This window comes from Vidua macroura, chromosome 1 (assembly GCF_024509145.1).
Source record: "Vidua macroura isolate BioBank_ID:100142 chromosome 1, ASM2450914v1, whole genome shotgun sequence".
In the NCBI taxonomy this organism is placed as follows: Eukaryota; Metazoa; Chordata; class Aves; order Passeriformes; family Viduidae; genus Vidua; species Vidua macroura.
The window spans coordinates 17,436,075-17,458,920 of NC_071571.1; the positions used below are offsets into that span (position 1 = coordinate 17,436,075).

Sequence of the window (22,846 nt, forward strand, 5' to 3'; positions counted from 1 at the left end):
TGGTCTCCGTGCAAACTTAAAATGGCTTTTCCTCCCAGAGCAGACAGGAGGTGGGTGCATTAGCAGTGTTTGGGTGTGTGGTGTTGGGAAGAACAAGTGTGTTTTGTGAAGGGCAGAGGTTTTTGTTTCATTCCTAACAGTAAAGTGTACTCGAACATCTTACTGGGCTTTCAGAACACAGTGCTGTGATGCCTCTAATGCTGTTCATCAGCAAGTACCTATTGTCTTTTTCTGGAGCTGTATTTTGTCCCATCAGTAGTCTCAGAAGCTTGTCCGTGGGTGCTGAGCATCCACAGGAAGTCACAGAGGTCTCTGAGTGAAGGACCGTACTTAAGGAGGTGCACGGGGGGGGGGGGGGGGGGGTCTGCACCTTCCTCTGCTTTGAGAGCCATTTTGATGGATTAATTTCCATTTTGTTGTGTTTACAGATAATTGATAATTTTACTCCTGAACCCTGACACATGGCTGTCAACTTCTGTCTTTGAGAACATAGAACTGTAAATGTATTAAATGAAGAAGAACACAAGATCATCTGAAAAACTAGGAACTTAAAAGACAAACATGCAAAACATGACTTGTATTGACTGACAGTGCTGCAGTTACAAATTTATTTAGCCTCATCAGCCTCCATGGTATTCTCTGCTGCTGCACTGGTAGCATGGAACATGTAGGGGAAACCCATGATTTTGGGGGGAGAGATGCAGGGAGCATCTACCAGGGGCATCAGGGAGAGGAAGTTACTGAGCTCCCCCTGAAGAAAGTAGTGAGTGACTGCATATCTGAGTCTGGAAAAATGCTGTTTTTTCTCCTTCTTGAAGATGCCAAGATTTGGGTCACCTTAAATTTCAGCCAGTGTGGCAGCTAAGAAAATAGACATTTTTAGGAGTCATTGTTATGCCCTGATCTTAACAGCAGCTACTTCAGACCCTTATCTATAGTACTTTTTTTACTGTGTTGGGGATTTTTTTTTTCTTTTTCCCCCTCCTGTGGAAGAGAAGGGTGACCATTTGACTCCAGAAGGGAAGTGCATGCATACAGTAGACTGTCCTGAGGTGGATACTGTCAGTGTTCCTCTGGAAGCTGGATTCAGTGGGATGGGGACCTGCACAGGCTTGCAGAGCAGGTGAGGTGGGCAGGCATCCCTGAGCCCTCCCCCCCAGCTTAGGGCAGATTGTAGCCAGGGCAGATTGCTCTGGGCTGGGGCTATGGCTGGGTTTTAAATATTTCTACAGTTGAAAGCTCCACAACTTCCCTGGGCAAGTTGTGCCAGTGTTTGGTCATGGAGCAAAAAGGGATGTTTATTTTTAAACAGAATTTCTAAACGTTGCTATTTGTGTCCATTTTTTGTTTCTGTGTTTCATTAGAAGGATTCAGACAGGCTTCAGACAGTGCTTCTGGTCTGAGGACTGTTTGCAACTGTGAAGCTGCAAGTTGTTAGGGATAGGATAAGCTGAGATCTGATGGAGAAATAATAAAATGTGTTGGTAGCAATGGTAATGTTTGGATTTTTTAAGTGATTCCTAACAGCAATTCCTGCTTCAGTGGTGATCAGTGGTTTAGTCTGAACTGCCTTTCTGGAGTGTGGCAGCTGGAAGGTGCTGTGTGACTGCTTTTTAAGATTTTAGAGGGCTTGTTACGATCCCCATTAGTATGGCTCGCAGCACTGTTGATGTGGAATTAAGACATGGCCACAGTCCAGACAGTTTCATACCTTCTTCTGTGCTGCTGCAGAGCTGAAGGAAAATTCTTTGCTGAGCTGCACATTAACGGCCTCTCGGGTCTCTGTGCAGCCTCTGAGAGCCTCTCCACTTTGTTCAGGCAGGATGAAAGAGTTTGAAATGGCCTTATTTACTACAAAAACCCGTGGTTTTGTTCCCAAAGCCAGGTCGTAACACCATTCACGTTTAGATAGTAATTAACCAATTAATTGTGACAGCCTTTGGAAAGGAGTGTAGCCTGAAGGGGGAATGGCTTAAAGCTGGGCTGCAATACACCCTGAAGTGGTTCATGTACCTGTGGCTCTCAATCATGAGACTGTAAGAAATCTGCCTTAACCATCTGCTGTCAAATCCATGAGTTTTTAAGCCTGCAGGAAGGGCTGCTTTCGATGGAGATCCGATGGGTTTTGGCCCTGTACACTTCATATGTCTGGCACATCCCTCCCTTTCCCTGCTATATGCACCCTCCTTGGCTCCGCCTTCCCAGCTCTGTGTCCTGCCCAGCACCGGGCCTCTGTGCTGTGTCACTTTGTGCGGTTTTGCTGCAGTCCCTCCCTGTAGGAGGAACGGGCTGACACAGAGATGATGCTTACCCTGCTATGAAGTCCTTGGCTGGCTCTGATTGTGAGCTCCTTCAGTGAGCAGCTGCTTCACTGCTGGATTTCAGAGCAGTTTGCAGAGGTACCTGTCCCACGGCTTGAGACAAACTTCAGTGGCAGCAACCTCTACCAAAACTGCTCTTCATAACCAGGTTGCAGTGGGAAGCCTGTCTTTTTCACTGGTGTCCAGGTCTGATTTCTTCTGTGTCCAAGGAATTTATTTACAAACTTGATGGTTTTGCTGAGTGACAGCCTGTGTACAGCTCTTCCCTGCCTGTGTTTGTGAAAGCCTGGTAGCTTCATTGCTGGACAAGCAGGATGGAGAAGGAATAAACTGCCTGGCTTGTGACACCGGCAGTTGCTGCGTGTGCAGTGGGTTGTGAGCTGGCTGAGCCTGTTGTTGTTTCCTGGGGCTGCTCCAACACTGAGCAGGTGCACCAAAAGTGCAGGTCACAATGTAGCTGAGGCCTCGGCTGGGTGTAGCGTTCACTGCCTGATGGCAATTTGCACATCGCCACCACAGGCAGTGAGCACAGCACTGCTTCACTGCCCGTGCACACCAGTGACTGTGCAGGGTCATTGGTTAGTTATGCATCCATTGTCTGTGTCTAAATTCAGCCAGATACAGAGAATGTGCTGCTGTAAGCCCTCACCTGCAGAGGCTCTGAGAAGCAGCTGTGGGAGCAGTGCCAGAGCCATGGGGGCCCCTGCCTGCCAGTGCCAGTGCTCATGGGGGACACCTCACGTACCATTACAGACGATCAGTTATTAGTAGGTCACTGTTGTTCAGTGAGTGTCCGATCCTTGGGAGGTGATAGACAAACAGCTTAGGAACAAATCCGGCTACAGCCATCATTTAGCTTGAGGTTACATTTTGGCTGTGTAAAGGGGGAGCAGGGTACCCAGAGCTGGTGCTCTGTGTGTGCTGTCTGTTGCACAGGGAGCTGGTAACAAGCTACATCACTGGATCAGGCAGGTTCCCTTTGGAGCCAGGGAATCCTGTACGCCATGCATGAGCAAGCAGAGATCAGAGCAGGCACTGGAGCCACCAGTCCCTGCTGCTCTGCCCTGGCTGGAAGGGACCTGGCTCCACTCCAGAGGGGCCCTGTGGGCTCTCTGACCATGCCCCAGGCTTTGCTTTGCCTTGGGACCCCCCAGCTTGGCTCAGCCTGGCGCTGAAGCTCCTGTGCTGGGAATGGCAGCAACCTGAGTCCGCTGGAGGCAGACTGTGTGCTGTGTTCCTGAGGGATGGCTCAATGGTTATTCTCTCCCTCCTGGAGGCAGACTGTGTGCTGTGTTCCTGAAGGATGGCTCAATGGTTATTCTCACCTTCCAAGGGCACCGCCTTGGAATGATGCTTCTAGGAAACTTCCCTTTTCACAAGGGGGAATAAAACAAGGAATACCTCAAGGTGGAAGGGATGATACCTCATTCAGTCACTCAAAAGGTTTTTCACTGCTTGCTGGTTTCCTAACTTGGAGTTCCAGCAACAAGCTTTTTTCGACAGCAATTTGAAAGACCCCATTTTGAAATTACTAACTAGGTGTGGCCTTAATCTGGGGAAAATCAAGTCAGGTTTTCTCCTAATGGCTTAACACCCTCAGGCAAACAGCTGAACAGCCAATTGAGACCATCCGAAAAGTTACTAGTGACAAAATACAAATATGTAAGCATGCAGCCCTTTATTTTTGTAAAGATCTTTGCTTATCATAGTTCTGTATATTACATTATGGTGTTATACAAATAAATTTATTTACAAAACCATTAGCTATGCAAGTTTCTTGCTCTTCTCCTACTGAACTGATATCCATCTTTTTCAACCCTTCCCCATATATATTTTTCAGCATGCATAAAAATTAACTTTGGTGTGGTAAAACTACTCTATGTGCCCAGCCACATACAGTATTTATTTATTTATTTATTTATAGATATTTATAGATATGTACAAAAGTTTGCCAGTATACAGAACAGTACTGAAGTGTACATTTTAAAATCCACAATGCAATACATTAATGGGCTACCAGGTCTCAGTAAAATAAAAATGAAGGAAAAAGGGTGGATTGAGCTAAGAAAAAAAGTAACCAGCAACTATCTATATGTGTAAAACAATTTATTTTTTCCTTGTCTGTCAAATTCTTAAATATAATCTGAATGGCAGTGCAATAAGTTGAGTTGCCTCATACACACATAACACCAGTCTTGTTGTTTCTTGTGCAGAGGTTTACTGTCCAGCATACTACTTTCAAATGTACATTACAATAGTATCAAAATGTTTTGGCAAAAAGATCTCGAAAGGAACCATGACATTTGTTGACAAAAATAGAAATCTGTAACAAAGCTAAATAACACCAAAATAAAAGAAAAATATTTTAGTTTCAGTTTTACAGTTGAATATAATCACACTTTAGTATATCTCTGTTCACTTCTAGACCTCATAATGAAAAATAGCTTTATACAAAACAACTTAGTAAATTTTTAACCATACAATTCCCCATGCTCAGTACACCACTGTGCACACACAGTGAAGTTCACTCACACACCTTCACACTTTTTTTAAGAGGTGCTGCCTATAGAAAGAAAATGCTCTTTTATCATTACAACAGCAACTGTTTTCCAAAAAGCTTCACTCTAATCTAGTGTAGTAATTCAGTATTTAGCACGTGATTAGTATTAAGCCTCCAGCAATACAACAAAATGGTTACATTCCCTGGTTAAAATATTGGCTGCGGATTCTTTGAACAAAAAGCCTTGGTGACCTGGCAGGTGTGCTGTGCTTAGCCTTTAGGATGGCTCCTTGACCGTGGATGGGGCGGACTTGCTGGCATTCCCGTTCTGTGCCTTGTAGCTGTTGAAACTAGGGGTGTGGATTGTCCTGATGCTCTTCATACCTTGGCTCAGGGAAGGGGGGGAGATAGAGGAGGGGGGGGAGGTAGAGGAGGAAGGAGGGAGTGGTCGGCCGTTCTGAGTCTGCAGCGAGAATGAGAGGTGGTGACCTTTCCCTGGGTAAGTGGGGCTCTGCAACTTGGAGGAGCCATTAGAGACAGAGGGGATGAGGGAGGTAGAGTAAGTTATGCGACCTGTCTGAGGACCGAGAAGGGAGGAGGAAGGAATGGAGGTTTTAGTAGGTGGATTAAGAGGGTTAGAGCTGTCACCGCTAGAAGCAGGTGCTGAGCTGCTTTTCCCAGAAGTGGGAGAAAAGGCTGGGATCTTAGAAGCAGGTAGGGTAGGAGAAGTAGCCTTATAGTCCCCACCAGCTTTCTTAGCACTTCCATTAGCCTGCAAATAAAGATGTCAGGAGACAGTTTGTCAGAAAGCCAGTAACATGATAAACCAACAGGACCTGGGAAAACAGCCCTACAGAGAATCAGAACTAACAGTTCGAGGCCTGAGCTAAGTCCTGCAGCCATGGACTGGACCTGGTAGAAAACCCAAAGTGCCCAACGGAGAGTGCATAGAGGAAGAGCCAGGAGAGCTTTGTGAGGAGGCGCGACCTACGTGTTACAGACCAGGCACTACGTTGGCCATGCTGCACGGTAGTAACGCGAGAGGGACGTCCCACCGCGGGTTAATGTGCACCCACTGCCACCTACGCCAACGGGTTAGTGTCCAGGGCTTCCTGTAAAGACTCTGAACAGAAGCATTCCCAGTTCTCCTACAGAACCACCACATTAACCAAATGGAAAGTAAACAGGTAGTTGACATCTCAAAATTACAGCTGAATACCACAGTTTAAAAAAAATAAAAATAAATTAAGGAAAAAAAAGCCAAACCCAATAAACAAACAGATAACCCAAAACCCAACCAAACAAAAAAAGCAGCAGGTGTTTTATTGCAGACATGCATGCACAAGCATGGTGAAAAGATCAGTACTGTCATGCCCCCAGGATCCAGGATGTCCAGTTTGACCTCAGGCATCCGATATTTGGTATAATCTCAGTCAGTTACTGGAGTTTTTAAATAAACAAACAACATGAAATGTCCATCCAAACACCGGGTTTAGGGTAAAACTACCTGTCTGTATTGGCGTGGATCCTGCAGCTTGTGCTGTTTGCCTGATTTCTCCATGCTTCCTTGTCTAGTTTTTGAAGCCATGGGGACTGGCATCCGGCTTGTCTGGGAGGCAGCGCTGGAGCCCTGCGGAAACGAGTGGAGGGGCAGGGAGGGGAGACAAGAAGGCGTGGTCAGTGCAAGGGTGCTCGAACAGAGGACTGCACACCATGCGCCAAAAACAAGCCACAGTACTACATGCAGGGAAAGTTCAGGAGCTTCACACCGCGGGTGTTAATTCCAGAATCAAATGGAGAAAACTGCTCAGCTACTGATCAGCCTGGATTTCATGTCAGTGACACTTGTCATTTCACACAGCGGATTATTCGACCCAGCTCCCCTGCATTTGCCCATCACCAATCAGCAGCAAAGATTTTTAAAAACCCCAAAAACCAATGGTCTATTAGCTGTTAGACACCTCGTGGGGAGCCCAAACAAGCCACCTGAAAGGAAGCAAACAAATCACAAGACCCTCTTGTTTAATGGTGATTATTGCAGATTTTAGAAAGCAGCTGGAGGTTTGATTTCTTGGACTAAGGTACCTTACGTGAAGTGGCTGGGAGTGATGCAGGGGGCTCTACACCAGCAAGGCTCTCATCCAGCACTACATGCTCTCGGGATGGGGTCTCTGGTACTATCTGGGCAGAGAAGGGGACAATGCTTCCCTCAGAAGTGTATGTGTTTTCAGGGACAGGTTTTGGACTCATTTCACTGATGGTGTTTTCCAGCTGCTTTATAGTCTGCTCAAGGCTGTCTAGCGTTCTGTAAGTACTCTGTCGAATTTCATCAGTCCTAGACAGGGACACTGCAGCTCCAGAGGGTCCCTCTTGCCTCCCAGAAGGACTTTTATCACTCTCCTCAGACTGAGACCTAGTGATTTCAAATCTCTTTGCTTCCTTGTGCTGCTTCAGGGTCCCATCTTCCTCCTCTTCCTCATAGACCACAACCTGCAAAGTCTTCTTCCCAGTCTTGGTTCCTGTCCGTATTGCCTGTGTGAGAGCAGCCAGCTGCTTTTTAGGGAATTTAAATTTAAATTTTTTCTTAGAATCCTGCCTGCTTCCCAAATGATCGGCAGAGTCTGAGTTTGCTTCTGTGTTTAGCCCATAGATCTGACGGTATTTGTTAAAATTTGTCTTTGTGCTTTCCTCCTCTGCAGGAGGTCTGCTTTCTGCAGAGTCAGACTGAAGGTTAAATAGGTATGGCCCCTGGGGACTGTGAGCTGCAGAATGCTCTGTGATTGCTTTTCTCTCATTAGCTACTGGTGACTCTTCCGTCTGTCTCTCAGAGACTTCACATCCTTCATTTTCTTCCTCCTCCTCTTCTTCTATCTTTTCATCTGTCATCATTTTTTCCAATTCCTCATCACATTCCTCAAAAATGGTAGAAAGCCGTTTGTACGCTGACCTAATATCCATCGGTTCATCAAAAATGATGATGACAGGCTTTTTGTCCAGACACACCACTGGCTCTTCGCTGTCTGTGTTCCCAGGGATGCCCTTCTCAGATGCCACATCTTTCCTTGCATCGATGTTGACTGTTTGCACATCTCCTCCTTTCCGGCTCACTATGTCATGAACTTCCCCACTTGAGAGCACCTGGACAGCTGTTTTAGTAATCATGAAGGCAATGTTTTCTGTGGGTGGGTTGTCTTCACTTGGAGAGCTGGCTGGAGAGTCTGCCTCTTCCATGCTGCTCACACTGTTTGCTCTGGACACTTTGGGTCTCAGCACAACCTGATTGTAGTTGCCTGAAGAAACTTCTTGCTCCTGCAAGGAAGGCTGAGGCCCCGCAGCCTCCTGCAAGTGCCTCAGGAGAGGGGCAACGCTGCTGATGGGGATGTGCTTGCCCGTGCTCTGCAAGGCTTCACCCTGAGGCACGCCCTGGAGAGCATCTCTTGACAGTCTGTAGCTTGGCTTTTGTTTTCCAGTCTCAACGGCTGGAAAGTGTGATCCTAAGATATCTTGAGCCCCTCTTCGTTTGTCCTCCTCTGGCAAACAGATGCCAGACAGGTTTGTGCTCATATTCTGAAGGTTTTTGTTACAATAGTCTGTACTGTCTACAAACAAACCCTTGCTAAATGTAGGACTGTCATTCATTGAAAAGCCACTTTTACTGTCAGCTGTACTGGATGAATCAGAACCCAATTCTTCTTCAGTTCTCCCTTCCCTCTTCTCTTTAGGATGATCACTATCTGTGGGAGATCCTGTTGTAGCCCCATACACCTAAGGGGGAAAGTTGGATTACTTAGTTATTCAGGGCTTTTATCTTTACAGGACTTTTATTTTCCCCCAAGATTAATCTCGGGGGAAGCGCAGACCTCATGAACTCACCACTCCATTTACTGCTGCAGAGACATGTCTCAAGCTGTCATCTGATTCCTGTCTTTCTTCAGGGCAAAATTCCAAATTCTGGCAGAACAGTGCATGATGTTACTGCTTTGTGCTATGCATTAGGTCAGGATGGGATGTTACCTTGTTTTAACAAGGCCTCCAGAATATGCATAAGCACATTCATTACCTTATTTCCAACACAGTGCTCCATGACCTGTTCACCTTCCTGCTAAACCCCTCCAGCCCCCACCGTGTTTTTATAAGTTTGAAGCTGAAAGTCTCACAGTATCTGGTCACATTCTGCTGGGACACATCAAAGGGAGTCTGACATGGAAGGGCTGACAGCAAGTCTGGCTCGCCTTGAAAGGAAGTTTTATACCAGTAAAAGACGATTTTCAAGTTACATTTTGCTCCTTCTAATGTTGGTCACACCTGAGTAGTGCTGCTCCATCACAATTAGTATCATTACAGTCTGAGCACTTCTAAATTCTGGTGCAATCTTAGAAGTATTTCATCAGAATTACCAGTGACACCCTGTGGTGCCTGTGGAAGTGCAGAATGAAACATTGAGCTACATTCACTTACAGCAGAGATGCCAAACACCAGACAGAGAGGTCATCCACTGGCTCAAAAGAAGAATGTTTATTCCCAGCAATGAAACTTCAGGGGGAGTTTTTTCTTTATTTGCAAGTGAGGACCCCTGGAAATGCTGTTTCATAACACCAGGCTTTTCTTTGGGGTTTTGTTTAAGTGCTAGTGACAACTTAGGAGAAACACCAATCATCAGGATGAAGGACTGACCTGAGGAGACACCAGGACTATGAATAAGAGAGAAATCTACAGTCAAAAGACAGCTCACCAAGAAGGAAAGTAATTTGGCCTCTAGTGCCTGAAGGCAGTGAACCAAAAGCAGTAATGCTGACATTACCTGCTTGAGACTAGAAGCTGCCTCCTAACACACCAGAAGGACAGATTATACTTATGTGAGCATGAAGACATGCAGAACAGTTGGGAGCATTGCTCTCCCAACTGAGATGGATGACTGACGGTGCAGAAATGCCCAGGCTGGCCGTGCATGCACACCCTGTGCATGCAGAGGTTCACCAGGTATAGTTTCTACACCTTATGTGACGTTTTCTCACGTGCTGTTGGAGGATTTTACAGAAAAGCTTTACTCACAATCAAACCACGGAAGCAAGAAAGTCACTCATACACCAGAGTCACAGTTCACCTCCACAAAGGCTTGTTCAGCAGTAACAAGGATGAACAGCTGCTTCCTCATATTTCTAAATGAGGAAAAGCTCTCATACAAACCAGCACAGCAGCAAGGCCTCAGTGGGCAGGCTGACAGTCTGCACGTCGTGCTGAGAGGCACTTTGGGAACCAAACAGCAGGGCTTGTGATCCCCTCAGGCTCTGACCTGCTCAGTGCTCAGCACCTCCCACTCCCACAACATGTCAGACCCCCCAGAATTAGGCCAAGTCACCTAATGGCACTTGTTGCCTCTGGATATGCTGACTGTATATCTTTTTTGAACATGTTCCACTTCTAGTTCCAAGCACCAGTGAAACACCTCAAAGTGTCCTTGTACAATGTGTCTTATTTTAGGAACTTCTGCTTTTCTACTAAAAAAATAAAACCACAACAAAACTCATTTCCTCAAAGATTTTATCGTGACCATAATGTTCCATATTTAAAGCCAATAAACACTTTGTCATGTCAGATTACAAAAACAGATCTCATTAACCTTAATTTCCTGGACTCTGTGTTATTCAAATAAATATCACTTTATGGCAATTACTTGGCAGCACCTTTCAAAGAAATGTTTGTGCTACAGGATATGCAGTGTCCTGAGTGATGACCCAGGATTTCATGTAACAATATGATCTTCTCATTCTGACAACAGCAGTCATGAGGATGAATTCACACTTTTTTTCTCTCTGTAACACTGTCATACACACAGAACAGTTTGTCCTTTTTCCCTCATACCCACGGACCTGTACCCTCACCCAGCCAGCTGTTTGCAGCTTCAGAGCAGAACTGCTGTTTGGGCAGCTCCAACACAAGTCCTTAAGTGCAATGCCCTGACCTGGCAGCATTTGATTACACACACAAAATGCATGAGAAGGCTGAAATGCTGTGCTGAAGAGCTGTGTGTCCTTCCCCACCATACCCACCTTCACTGGAAACTTGCATTTGGCTGACAAGTTGTCATGCCTGCACAACCCCCTAACCCCAGCAGTGATGCAACTCATTATTATTAAACATAAAAAAGAGGTCTGCAAGGGCAGAAGAACTTGTCCTTTTCTTGTCCTGCACATTGGCTGCACGCTAAGTCAAATAAACTCAGTTGGCAACTCCAGTCCATGCACAGCTGTGAAATTTAACCTTGACCTGCCTACAGCCCCAGACACACAGCACCTCTTCTCAGTCCCATGACTGAATTTTGGGCATTAACTTTGAGAATTCCTGGCAAATTCCTCCCATCCACTTTGACTCTGTCATCCAATAAAGTGAATGGGATTTCTGAATATCTAACAACTATTTCTGGAACCAACAAATGAAACAAAATAAAGCATACATTCTCAAATCGGTTCCAGAGACTGAGAGGAACCATTAACTCCCCTCAAGCTTAGGAGAGATGCTTCACCATCCATCAGCAGAACAGTTGGGGAAGGATGCTCTAAGTAGTATGAGCATCTCTGACAGAAACTGATGGATCCTGTTTTGATTTCAGAGAATGATAAAACTTCATGCAACCATTGTACTATTGCTGATGAGACACATAATACAGTTTAATATAGAGTTCTGTATGAGCATTTCTGAGCCATACAGAGATAAAAGGAAGGAAACTTCTGGGCAGTGGTGGGTGAGAGTTAAAGAGAACAGGACACAGGATATAAGATTAGTTTTGAAGGAAAGAAGGTTATGCCAAGACCGGGTGGCATGTCTACAATTGCCACTTGTTACCTTCTTTTCCTTGTGATGCATTAAAGTCCCAGGCCTTATGTCTTTAACATGTGTATCATTTCTGGACTGTTCAGCATGACTGTTTGAGTTTACATCCATAAAAGAGCACTTCTGGAAAGCCTAGGAAATAAATACTACAGGTTATCAGGAGACCAAGAACTCTTACACAGAAATATCTGGAGATGACCAACTACAAAGAGAGCAGTTGTTTTTAACAGTCACAGCTCAACAATGTTTTCTACAAGCTCATGAGATAATAATAGAGATTTCAGACTATCAGATTAAGAGAACCAGGGCATCCCTTCCAGCCTCTCAAGAATCTAACACCATGCTGACCTCAGTGCTCCCTGTAAGGAGGACAAGCTTGATTTCTGAATTTGAAGACAATGGAGATCCACAGAGGTGCTACAGAGGTGCTATCCAAACTCAAGCAGGAAGCTCATGACAAACTTAGGGCTTGTGACAGCACCTATTTCCTTGTGGCTGATAATGCAAGTGTTACATAACTCCACTTCTCCCACACAAACTGTTATTGAAAGTTTAAACATGGAGATGTGCCTTTGTCACAGTCTTTGAAAATGAGCTATAAATTGACTGTCCCAACCTATGGGTTTGTGGGCACTGGCCTCCCACCACGCATCCTCCAGGGCATGGCTCAGACTTTTCAGACATTTATTTTGCTATCCTCCTTTCATTTCCTTTGAATTTCTCTATCCAGCTGGCTCCCAGATCTGGAAGAGCAAAACTAGCACTGCCACTATCACCGTGCAGTACAGGCAGAAAATGTGCCTCACCAGAATTTCTGTAGGCCTCTGCTGGCACATGGCCTGCCTTCGGTGAGATGTGCAGGGAGGACACAGCGAGGAGGGGGCAGTGCTCACAGAATTCAGACACACCATGATGTGCAGTAAGATTATATTGTTATACCATATATTAGGGAAATTATTTGATTCCTGGCAACTCATGAAATTAATGGCCCTGATTACAGATTAGAATCAGGCCTGTTCTTTAAATACTGTATTCTTCATATGTATTGCATGTTTATACAAAATCAGAAAAGTAAGGATAACAGAAAAAAATCCAGTGCAAAAAATCAGGATGTAGACTTTCTTCTGGTTTTCCATTACATCCTATTTGTATGTGTTAATAGACCAGAGTACCTAAGATGACATGAAACTAATAGAAAAAATAGTCTTGCTCCTCACAATAGAGGATATGGACTTTTCCCCAACTTACCCATTTGTGAGACCAGTGATGTGGGTTTGAATAAAGCATCCTCAAAGTCTTCAGACTCTAAATGTCAAAAAAGCTATTTCCCTTTGGTATTTTTCTTATCACCTTTGCTCTGAAATATCTGTAACAGTCTCCAAATAGTTTGTGCTACAGCCACTGATAATTATGATGCCTTTTCCTCTTTCATTAAAAACCTTCACATTGCACTCAAGCTTCTTCTGAACCTTCAACAGGTTTTTCAAATGGGAGACACATGGATACTTAGTCATGGATGCAGCATCACAGTGTGGATCTCACTGATCTTGTACACAGACATAAAAGCATGCCATGTTTTCACATCTACACCTGAGGCAGACACGATTTTGTGGCAGCATCACTGACCTGGGAGCTCCTGTCAATTTGTTACTGTAACTCCTGTTTCTTTCCAAGGCATGCAGTTGTGGCCTGGCCAACATGTTGTTGCTCTTCATGTGGACTTTTTATTCAGAAAAGCATTATGACCATTAAATGATTGCTATCAATGTCTCTGCTGTCATACTTCACTGATCTGAATCAAGATGATTTACACAGTAAGGATTTTAAATGTATTTCCAGGCTTTTGATGAAAATACAGAGAGATACTGGGCCTGTTGCTGCTCCCTATGCGACCTGTCATAGCAGCAACACCTGCATCAAGGTCAGTGATTTCAAAAGCAGACAGGTTTCAATTATGCTGCAATAGGGTGGTTTTTTGTATACTCTGAGGTGCCAGATTTATAAGAATGTTGCATGATGTTTGATCAAATGCCTTACTGAAATGTTTATAGGTATACAATTCAGTTTAAGCAGTTGAACCTGTTACTGAGTGTTGTTTCCTTTGACAGCTCTCTGTTCCATTGCATTGTGCTCACTGGCATAACTGTTTATGTCTGTCCTTTAGTTCTTCAATGACTGAATTCCATATCTCATTTTCCATCTTTCTGCCTATGACTGACATCAAACTAATGAGCCTGTAGCTCTTAGATCAGGCAATTTGCCCCTTCTAAAACATGGTATTCTGTTAAGCTTCTAAAATATACCTGGTATTTGGTATTGGTTTGAAATGAGTATTGCTAGCCCCCAAAGCTAGCATTTAAACACCCATTCCCTGTTGAATGCCATTCCCATGCCTATTTCTCCTCCTCAGCTTCTCTCAGCCCTGCTTTCCTTACCTTAACCTCCACTTCACTGTCCCCAGCTGCAAGGCAGAAGTTGCTTTTCTAGAGACAGAGATGCTGTGACAGCTTCTGTGTCCCCAGCTCTGCTGTCTCACTGGTCATCAGCACACAGGGGGGGATAAGGGTGAACTTCTGCTCTCACTCCTGCAAACCAGCACTGGTGGGGGAGAGCTGAGGGAAGGAGCAGGGTGCACCCCTCAGAACTAACAGTTAGAGCTCAGTGCCCACATCTCCTGTGCTCTGAATGCTCCCTGGGCAGCACCAAGCCCACCTGTTGGCAGGTGGACAGCAGGGATCATCTCACATTGTGACAGCACTCTAAAATACCAGAAATTATAGCCACTTAGGCTGATCCACATCTCCCTTCCTCGTGTGGGCATGCAAGAGGACAGAGGGTGGAAGCTGGAAAGCTCACTGATGGTAGCTGGAATAGTTGATATTTACTGCAGCATTTTCATCACTGAAGTGAACTGTCCTATGTGATGTCAAGTGAAGAACCAGCAAGAGAGCACTCCTCTATGCCACTGCAGAGTGATGAACCAGTTACACCACAGGAAATGGAATGTCTCAGTGTTCAAACATTCTGGGAAACTTTGGACCATAGCACAGCCCACCAGGAGCAGACCCAGTTATTCTCTGCTCCCACCAAAGCACACATGACAGAGGCTCTCAGCACCTTGCCAGTCTGGTACTGGGTGAGCAACACTAGGCCAGGGACAACCACACCAAATGCACACCAATGTTTTACTTGTCCCATTTGCATGTGCAGGCTTCTCCAGTGGCAGCTACTGCATTCTTGATCACTGTCTCAGCTCCAGACCTCTTGAACAAAATTTGGTACTACTTCCAAAAAGTGTACCACTCAGTGCAACAAGGTGGTTCTGAGTGAGGCTAGCAGACCTACTCTCCTTCATGTTCTGAGCTGGAAATTGCACTGAGGCCCTAGAAGTGATATTGGGCAAAGGTGTCCTCATATGCAACCCAAAAGGCATACCTGTAATTCTGCCATTATTTTATCTCCTTCCTCTTCCTCTTCATCTTTTGCAGCTGGTGCTACAGCATGCCCTGTGCTCCGAGACAATGTCTGGTCCTCTTTAGGGGCTTTGGATTGTGCTGTTTGCCCAGCATCTTCACTGCATTCCTACAAGGGGACGAGAAAGCACAGACAGATAACACAGCTGAACCTTCCTGATGCAAAGTAAGCACCAAAAATTCAACATTACTGCAACTCCTCTCTTGCAAGGTCTCTCTTCCTGCTACTTCATCAGTTCAAAAGCAACCAATATTGCTGATGTGATTATATGTTCACAGATTAAAAAGTTTCCTAAATTGGACTTCCCACCACTTCCTTCCCCGGAACAGATGGGTAAAACAACCCCAACGAAACTAATTTGCAACATTTCTATAAGAACACTCTCAAATCTGACCTGATCTTCCCCATCTGTTTAAGGCATGCTTTGGTTTTTTTTTTTTTTTTGGTTTTTTTTTTTTAATCTTCTTACCATTCTAAATGAAAGCAGCCTGTGACTTGCCTGCTGCATTACTAGGAGATAAGAGCAGCAAGACTCCTGTAAACAGAACTGATCAAATCTTACTTGCTCATTTGGCCTAACAGAAGTGCATCCTAGTGAGCAATTTCAGTAGCTCTCCAGGACACAGCTCTGCCTCAACTTATTTTGTGGTTTGTAGGCCCAAGCCTGTGTCTTGTCTGTTTGCCAACCTCTCATCAGGAGTCTGGCTGCCTAGAGTATGAATCACCAAACCTTGAGAGCAGCAGCCTCTTTCCTGGCTGTGTAGATGACATCTCCTGATCTCGTTGTGGTCAGTCCTGACCCCGGCAGGTAACTGCGCCGTGGAGGTGGAGGAGGTGGAGACTTGGTCAGCTTGTCATTATCCTGCTCTCCATCAGGAGCTTCTTCTGCAGGTAAACAGAGCAGCACAAAGTAAGCACAGGTGAAGGAGAGGAAAATAGTATTTGCATACCTGCCTCACCTGGAAAGGAAAAAAATGTCTTAAAAGGTCCTATTGCTGAATATACGAACAGAAACACATTTGGTATTCAAGTATAACTTGAAATGAAAGTAAACAGTGCTGTACTTGCACAGAGAAACTGGATCACTTCCCCCAGAAATTTTCAGCAAAACTCCTGTCCTCCAGGCAGCAGTATCTGGGTGTAGCCCTCGGTGTACAAGTGGGATAGCAGAGCACATGTGTGAAGGTTCTGGGTACCTGCTTACAAACAGTGCCCCTCAGTCTCCTCTGAGAGCAAGGCCACTGACATGGATACAATGAGACTCCAGCCTGGAGGCTTCTCATTGTTCTCAGCAATTCTGAAGCAATCAGAACACGTTCCTACTCTGCCTGACAGGTGCTGTTGGCCATGTGCAAGGAGCTGAAGAGCTCTGTCCATCTCATAGTTGGACAAAATTAGCTAAGTTCACACAAAGGCTGAGAGAAAATGTAAGCAGTACTCTAGAGATGCCACCCTTGCATTTCAGTGAGTCCTCTCATCTCTGAGCGGGGCAGGGGATCACCAGAGGCAACTGCACTTGCTCCTCTTCTTAGGTAGTATTTGTTTTCACTTAACTTGGTATAATTCTAGGAATGTACAGTTTTGCCTTTGAATTATCACATAAAAGCCTTATACATATTTTTCTAAGCCAGGAAGATTCAAATACCAAATGCAAAGGCCAAGCAGAGCCAGCCCTTCCTTTCTGAGGAGAGTCTTCCTAGAGGAGACCAGTTTCAAACTGGCACTGCCCCTGAGGATGCTGCCCCATCAGCTGCCACTTCCTCCTCCCCACTGTCCCTGGACAGCATTATTTCCAGAAGCAGCATTACCCAACTCATGACCTGCCCCTGTGTGTTTCTGATTACAGGCTAAGCACCATAAATACAGCAACAGCCACTGTTTTCACACTGCTGTTTACAGTGTTTGTTTCCAAGAGCAAAAGAACGACCTATCTGCAGCCACTCAGTGTTATATAAACAGCTAGAATAAATATAATCCAGAAAGATAAAACATCCTGCTTTTGGGATTACCCAGCTGTTTAGGGCTAAGTGTTCCCTCTGGGGAAATTATTGCATAACTGCCCACTCCTGTCAGGCTCCTCCAACACTCCAGCTAGCCCTAGGGACTGGATGGAGCCCTTGTGTGACCCAGTCTCATCTTTGTTTCCTTCTTAGCTCAAATGTTCTTTGAAGCTGCTTAAGCTTAAAGAAATGTTCAGTTGTATTATCTCCCTCGCTGGTTATCTGGCACTCACTTGCCAGATTGCAAGAAGAGTGAATTTCCAGATGCACTTTACATTAGACCACTTGTTTGGTCAACAGACACCGCTCAGTTTTTAATTACATCAGATGTACTTCTGCTGTAAAATCAGAGTAGTTCTCTAAGATGGTGTTTAGCAGACTATGATGTAGGGCTTTTGCAAATCCCTACTCCTTTTAATGGGCACGACCCATTACTCTCAAACTGGTAGTGACTCTGATTGCAAGAACTCCAAGTTTTTCTTGCACTTAATGAGAGCAAGGTTGGATGAGAGACATGGAAGGCACGAAGAAAACATGATTCTTACCATCTCATTCACATCTCTGAGACACTCATCCATCTCCATCCTCAAAATGGGAGATAAAGACACAGGCAAGAAATATTGTCACTGAGTGTGGCAGGTGCACTGGTTATTGAAGGCTAATCCCTCTCAGTCCCTTAGCTGGAGTCATTAAGGTGAGGCTGTGATGGGGTCTGCTCATGGTCAGTGCAGTGACACTAGGCTGCCCATAAAACTTCAAAGATGGATTTCTATTTTATTTACTAAACAATTATATTTCTCCAATATAGATGGGAAGGAAAAAAAATTTAGAGGAAAGAAATTGCAGGGAAGATCTTATTCTGTTTTTTTTTTTTTTCCTCTCTGGCAAATTTAAAGAGGGAGGAGTAAATGAACAAATTTAACTCACTAAGCCTGAGACTGCCCATGAACAAAAACTACACATCATGGAACCTTTGGTGCCAAAGGGCTTAGCACTTCTGTGAACAAAATGGGAGTTGTTTGTCACCAGATGTTTCACTAAACTGCAGCGTTTTTCAACAGGCACAGATAGATGGGAATTAATTGCTCCCACCATAAAGACTTCTACTTGCACCAAAATAAATCCAAAAGATTTCAAAATAATAAAGCCTGCCTTGAGGCAGTCTCTGCAGTCAGATAAACTCTCTTTAATGGAAGTAACTGATCACTCATTACTTCCAAAAATCAGGGCATTCTCACATATGAAGGCAGAAAGAGAGATGAAGGAGACCAACTACTAAAGTACATGCTAGAAAAAAATCACATTTTTCATGGAACAGTCTTGATACAAAGATGAGTTAGACTCAAGACATTAAAGAAATATTTGCAGAGTCATGTGGAAAACTGTGTAAAGTGTGTAATTTTATTTTGCTTTGTGCTTTGCAGAGAAAAAAAGAAAAGCGTTTCTTCACTGGGAAAGGTTCTGTGTGGAGAACGGATGGGACACAATCGGGCAACATGATCTTTCTGGGTTCTGCAATTGAGCCAACAGAGGGCTCTGCTCATTTATGGTCAAAATTTTTAATGTATTGTATTGGTAGATAGGTGGTCTGTCTTTTCTTATGCTGCTCAGTTTTCAAGTCTGCAGCAGACTGGTATTTAACTTTTCATCCTCAGTCATAGAAGAGCTGAGTGGTATGTGAGATATTTAAGCAGATATCAAGGAAAAGTTTTGCTGTTCCTGTATTTATGTTACTATTGCAGGATTCATTATGCACAACAGAAGGCAAATGTCTCAATCTCATCAAACTTGTTCTTAAATCTGCTGGCTGCACATTGTGCAAAATTGTATTCTAGAAGTGGATTAGTTAACTATGTGACTTACAAAACTTCTCAGTTACTGTGCTCTGCACTTTTTAAGATGTCACAGCTCACTGCACCCATATGGTACTTATTTTCACTGACTTCTTCTATTTATGCCACACATTATACAAGCTAATTGTGTTGATAGCCAGTAATCTCACTGAAGGGTGCCAGAATTCTAAAATTATTTTATGAGGTTCAACAGAATTTATTTTAAACATGTATGTTGCAAAACATCCAAGAAGCCAAAACTTGGCAGTGTCAAAGGTACACACAGAACAAAATGCTGGATCTGAAAACACTCCTCCCAAATTCTATATGAATTTGTCTACACAAGCCCTAGGGCTTTGTTTTTCAGCTTTTTACTATGTTGGCATGCCAACACCTTGACTGCAGCAGGCAGCTCTGACCTCCACAGCTCCAGAAGGACAAAGTGGAGTTAAACAAGGGTAACTGAATCTAGCTTCCAGGAGAGGGAGCAGCTGGCCTGGATGGAGGGACCAGAAAGGCTGGAAGTTCAGTTTGAAGTCTGTGGGGCAGATTCCAGGAGAGCTCCAGGGCATGATAAAGGTTTATCCACTGCCTTTATAATTCTATGAATGAGATGAAGAGCTGTCATTTGCCAAACTGGAGGATATTAGAGCTATGGGGATCTCAGTGAAGCAGGTATGATATCAGTTTAAAAGAGATGAAGGGAAGCTCCTTCACAAGATGGGAGCTTGCTGCCACAGCAAGAGGGTGCAAATTGTATAATCAAGTATAGGGGAATTGCTGAATAAAAGTTCCATAATGGATATGAAAAGGAGGAGATTTGGCTGTTCCCTTTAAAATCCCGTGGGGGTGTTGGAATATTAGCAGCAGACTGCAGAAGGCAGCCGGGTTCTGTGCTCCCCACACAATGTCTCCAGTTGCCTGTCAGAGACTGAACTGGATGGACTTGCACAGGGGTAAGAATCTAACAGCTGATGCGTGTTTGGCCAATGGGATAAATCCAAGGTTTGGCTGAGGCATCTTTTTTGCTCCTTGGATTTTGAACAAATTCAGACATGGATTTGTATGTTAAATTGTGAAAGAAATAGGACTGAAAGGACATCTCACCATCTTGCTACCACTAAGTAGCTCTACCTGTATAATTCTAGTTCAGTGCTAATCTAAACCATTCTGTCCAGTAATGGGGACCTTGCATCCTCCTCATTGCCTCATGCAGCTTCAGTGCTTCACTTTCCTCATCTTTATGAGGTTCTTTCCTTATGCCTAACCTGGGTCTTCCTGCTTGCAATTGCCAGCATTTACCACTGTTCTATCCACACACAGAAAATTATTCTTGCTTTTTAAAGCACATTTTTGTGTATTCAGAGATTGCTTTGTCCTTCCTTAAGATCACATCAAACTATAAACTGAAAATATTCTAGAAAGTTAAAAAAATAACCTCTTCTTTCCAGATATGCAATTCTTTAGCCCCATTTACTCTAGCAAACCTTACCTGAGACTTCTAGCTTTTCTGCTGCCTCTCCTTTAGGCAGGGCTGCTGGCTGGGGAGGCATCTCCAGGTTAGGAATGGACTTCATTATATTGGCCTGGGCCTCTTCCAAGAGCTTTTCAAATTCCTTTCCATTATAGTGATCAAGGTTTTGTCTTTTCTCTTCCCACTTCTTTTCAGCTTTCTAGACAAAACCAGTAAAGCATCTATTTATTTTTCTGATTTCCATTGTGATCACTTATTTAAAAATAAATTCCATGTGTAAACATTATAGGTCAGTATGAATAGATTCTTTCAATTCTAGTCAGCAATTAAAGGAAATACATGAACAGTAACTGCACACTGTTCTGACTTGTATTGTGCTAGATTTGACACAAATACATGCCAGACTGACAGTGGCCACTGCTCAATAAAGGAACAAAGGCAAAATTTAAATCTGGGTCCCTGCCTCAATACATCACACTGGTGATTAAAGTGCCTGTCTGTAATAAGACACAGCAGTTCACCTCTGGGTTTTCCTACTGTAATCCACTGGAGCTTTGCACTCTTTCACTTTTACTTCTCCATAATAAGGGATATGGAGATTTAAAGAATGAATGAAATCCACATATGCAAGTGTTGCCATAGAATTATATGCTATTGGTTAAAAATAAGATATTCTAAAATTTCTAAAGCAGAATTCTGATTTTTTTTTTCAATAAAGATAATTTTAAAAACACAGTTACCTAATTTTGGTTACATGTAATTTTTCTGTTGCATTTAAAATCATAGAATAGTTTGGGTTGTAAGGGACCTTTACAGGACATCTAGTCCAACCCTTCTGCAATGAGCAGGGATAAAATCAGAGGGTATCTTCAGAAGTACAGTGTAATTAGGGGTTAAGTACATAAATCCCCAGAATGCATTTGAAAAGTCCCACCTGCAGCCTCAAGAGTGAGACTGGGAGCTCAGACCCAAAGAGAGGACAGCTGGTTGAGCAGAATACACCGTACCTCAATTGATACAGCTCGATTTCTGGTACTTGCACTGTGAATTTCCTCAATGAAAAGGCTTTGCATGGTGGTGCCATTGACAGAGACCTGTGCTGCTGGTGTGGCTTGTGTGGGCTGGGGTCCTGCCGTGGGCTCTTGCGGGGCCGGGGCAGCTGAGGGGTGACCACTGGCGGGCACAGCTTCACTGTGACTGCCTGCAGAGGCAGAGCCCTGGGCGTGGCTGACCAGGGCTGCCGAGTGCTGAGACTGGTGGATGACAACAGGCGAGCTCTGCACGTGATGGACGGTCATCGTTGAGAAGGGGATGACTTCTGACTTGACTGATGGCACCTGGGACTCGGGTGGGATTGCTGTGAGGTTTTGCTGTGCATGTCCCTGGGTGGGCTTGTGCTCCTCTTGGTTTTTCAGAGGGTCAGCTGCAGTGGACTTTTCCGTAGCAGAGTATTGCACGGCTTGGGATGGATCCACACCCCTCAGCAGTCCTTCTGTAACATGTCTGCCCAGCCAAATCAAACACAACAGCGCATGGTCAGCACACAGGCCAGTCATGAGCAATGTGCAACAATAAACTCTTGCAAAGAAAAAGCACCAAAATCAAAACAATCAAAATAGTGATTTTTTTTATTTCCCTGATGCCCTTCGCTGTATGATTTTATAGCTTTCTCTCAGAGTCAGGAGCTCAGAGTTTTAAAGAGGCTACTCTAACTCAGATGATTTTGCCATCTAAGGTGTATACAAACCTTCAGTGATGTACTGGCAGTTTCTCACCAAACCAGGAGTTGATTTGGTTTGGTGGGTTGATTTTAGAGTGAAAATGGATATCAGTTGATTAAACTGTATACAATGTATCTAGCTAAACAAGATGTTCCTGGACTAGAAGCATAGAAAAGTGAAGCTACATATAATGAGAGGCAGCAGTCTGGCACGTTGTCAAAACAGAGCTTCAAATGAAGGTTCTGTATCAAATAATACTTCATAAAGGTCTTTCCTGTCAAGAGTGTGGGGTAGGATGAGCTGAGGACATATAAGCAACTATTTCTGGCAGCTAGTTGTGAAATGTCTGAGCTTCTGAGTGTTGCAAGCCATCAAATGCCATGAGTTTTCCCATTATTGAAACAGACTTTATGAGGCTTAATATGCAATTTTGCTGCAAAACTTTGGTAAAACTTTGGTATGCATAGCTTATTGTTCTATTTTGCAAGACAGGAAGTAAGTGTAATAATTTTTAAGAAAAGAAACTAATGTGAAAGGATATAGATGTTTGTCTGATGGAAAAGTAAGTGATGGCTCTTCGAAAACCTGTTACATAAACCATTTTATCCATCTGCCAGTACTGCCAAATACATTTTACATATGCTCCAGTATATATAGAAACACTGGTAACACTACATTCCTTAGAATAATGGC

At 44.1% G+C, this 22,846-nt stretch overlaps 2 protein-coding genes across 5 annotated transcripts in view; one reads left to right on the plus strand and one right to left on the minus strand.

Moving 5' to 3' along the window:
* The window catches only part of ARHGAP21 (Rho GTPase activating protein 21), a 114,229-nt gene extending 113,705 nt beyond the window's left edge, over positions 1-524 (plus strand). Inside the window, exon 25 of the mRNA XM_053977418.1 lies at positions 429-524. Within this exon, the coding sequence (XP_053833393.1) occupies positions 429-458 (30 nt within the window). The 3' untranslated portion in view covers positions 459-524. The remainder of the gene's footprint in view (positions 1-428) is intronic.
* Positions 525-3,980: 3,456 nt separating this feature from the next.
* Positions 3,981-22,846, minus strand: part of KIAA1217 (KIAA1217 ortholog) — a 178,134-nt gene continuing 159,268 nt past the window's right edge. For 2 of the 4 annotated variants that reach the window (XM_053980344.1, XM_053980333.1), the window contains 7 exons: positions 21,440-21,935; positions 20,451-20,631; positions 15,857-16,011; positions 15,088-15,234; positions 11,665-11,784; positions 6,329-6,451; positions 3,981-5,593 (listed from right to left, as the gene is read on the minus strand). In XM_053980344.1, the coding sequence (XP_053836319.1) occupies positions 5,099-5,593; positions 6,329-6,451; positions 11,665-11,784; positions 15,088-15,234; positions 15,857-16,011; positions 20,451-20,631; positions 21,440-21,935 (1,717 nt within the window). In that variant the 3' untranslated portion in view covers positions 3,981-5,098. Of the gene's footprint in view, positions 5,594-6,328; positions 6,452-6,906; positions 8,587-8,694; positions 8,773-11,664; positions 11,785-15,087; positions 15,235-15,856; positions 16,012-20,450; positions 20,632-21,439; positions 21,936-22,846 lie in introns of all 4 variants that reach the window. The other 2 variants (XM_053980317.1, XM_053980326.1) reach the window with 2 other exon arrangements.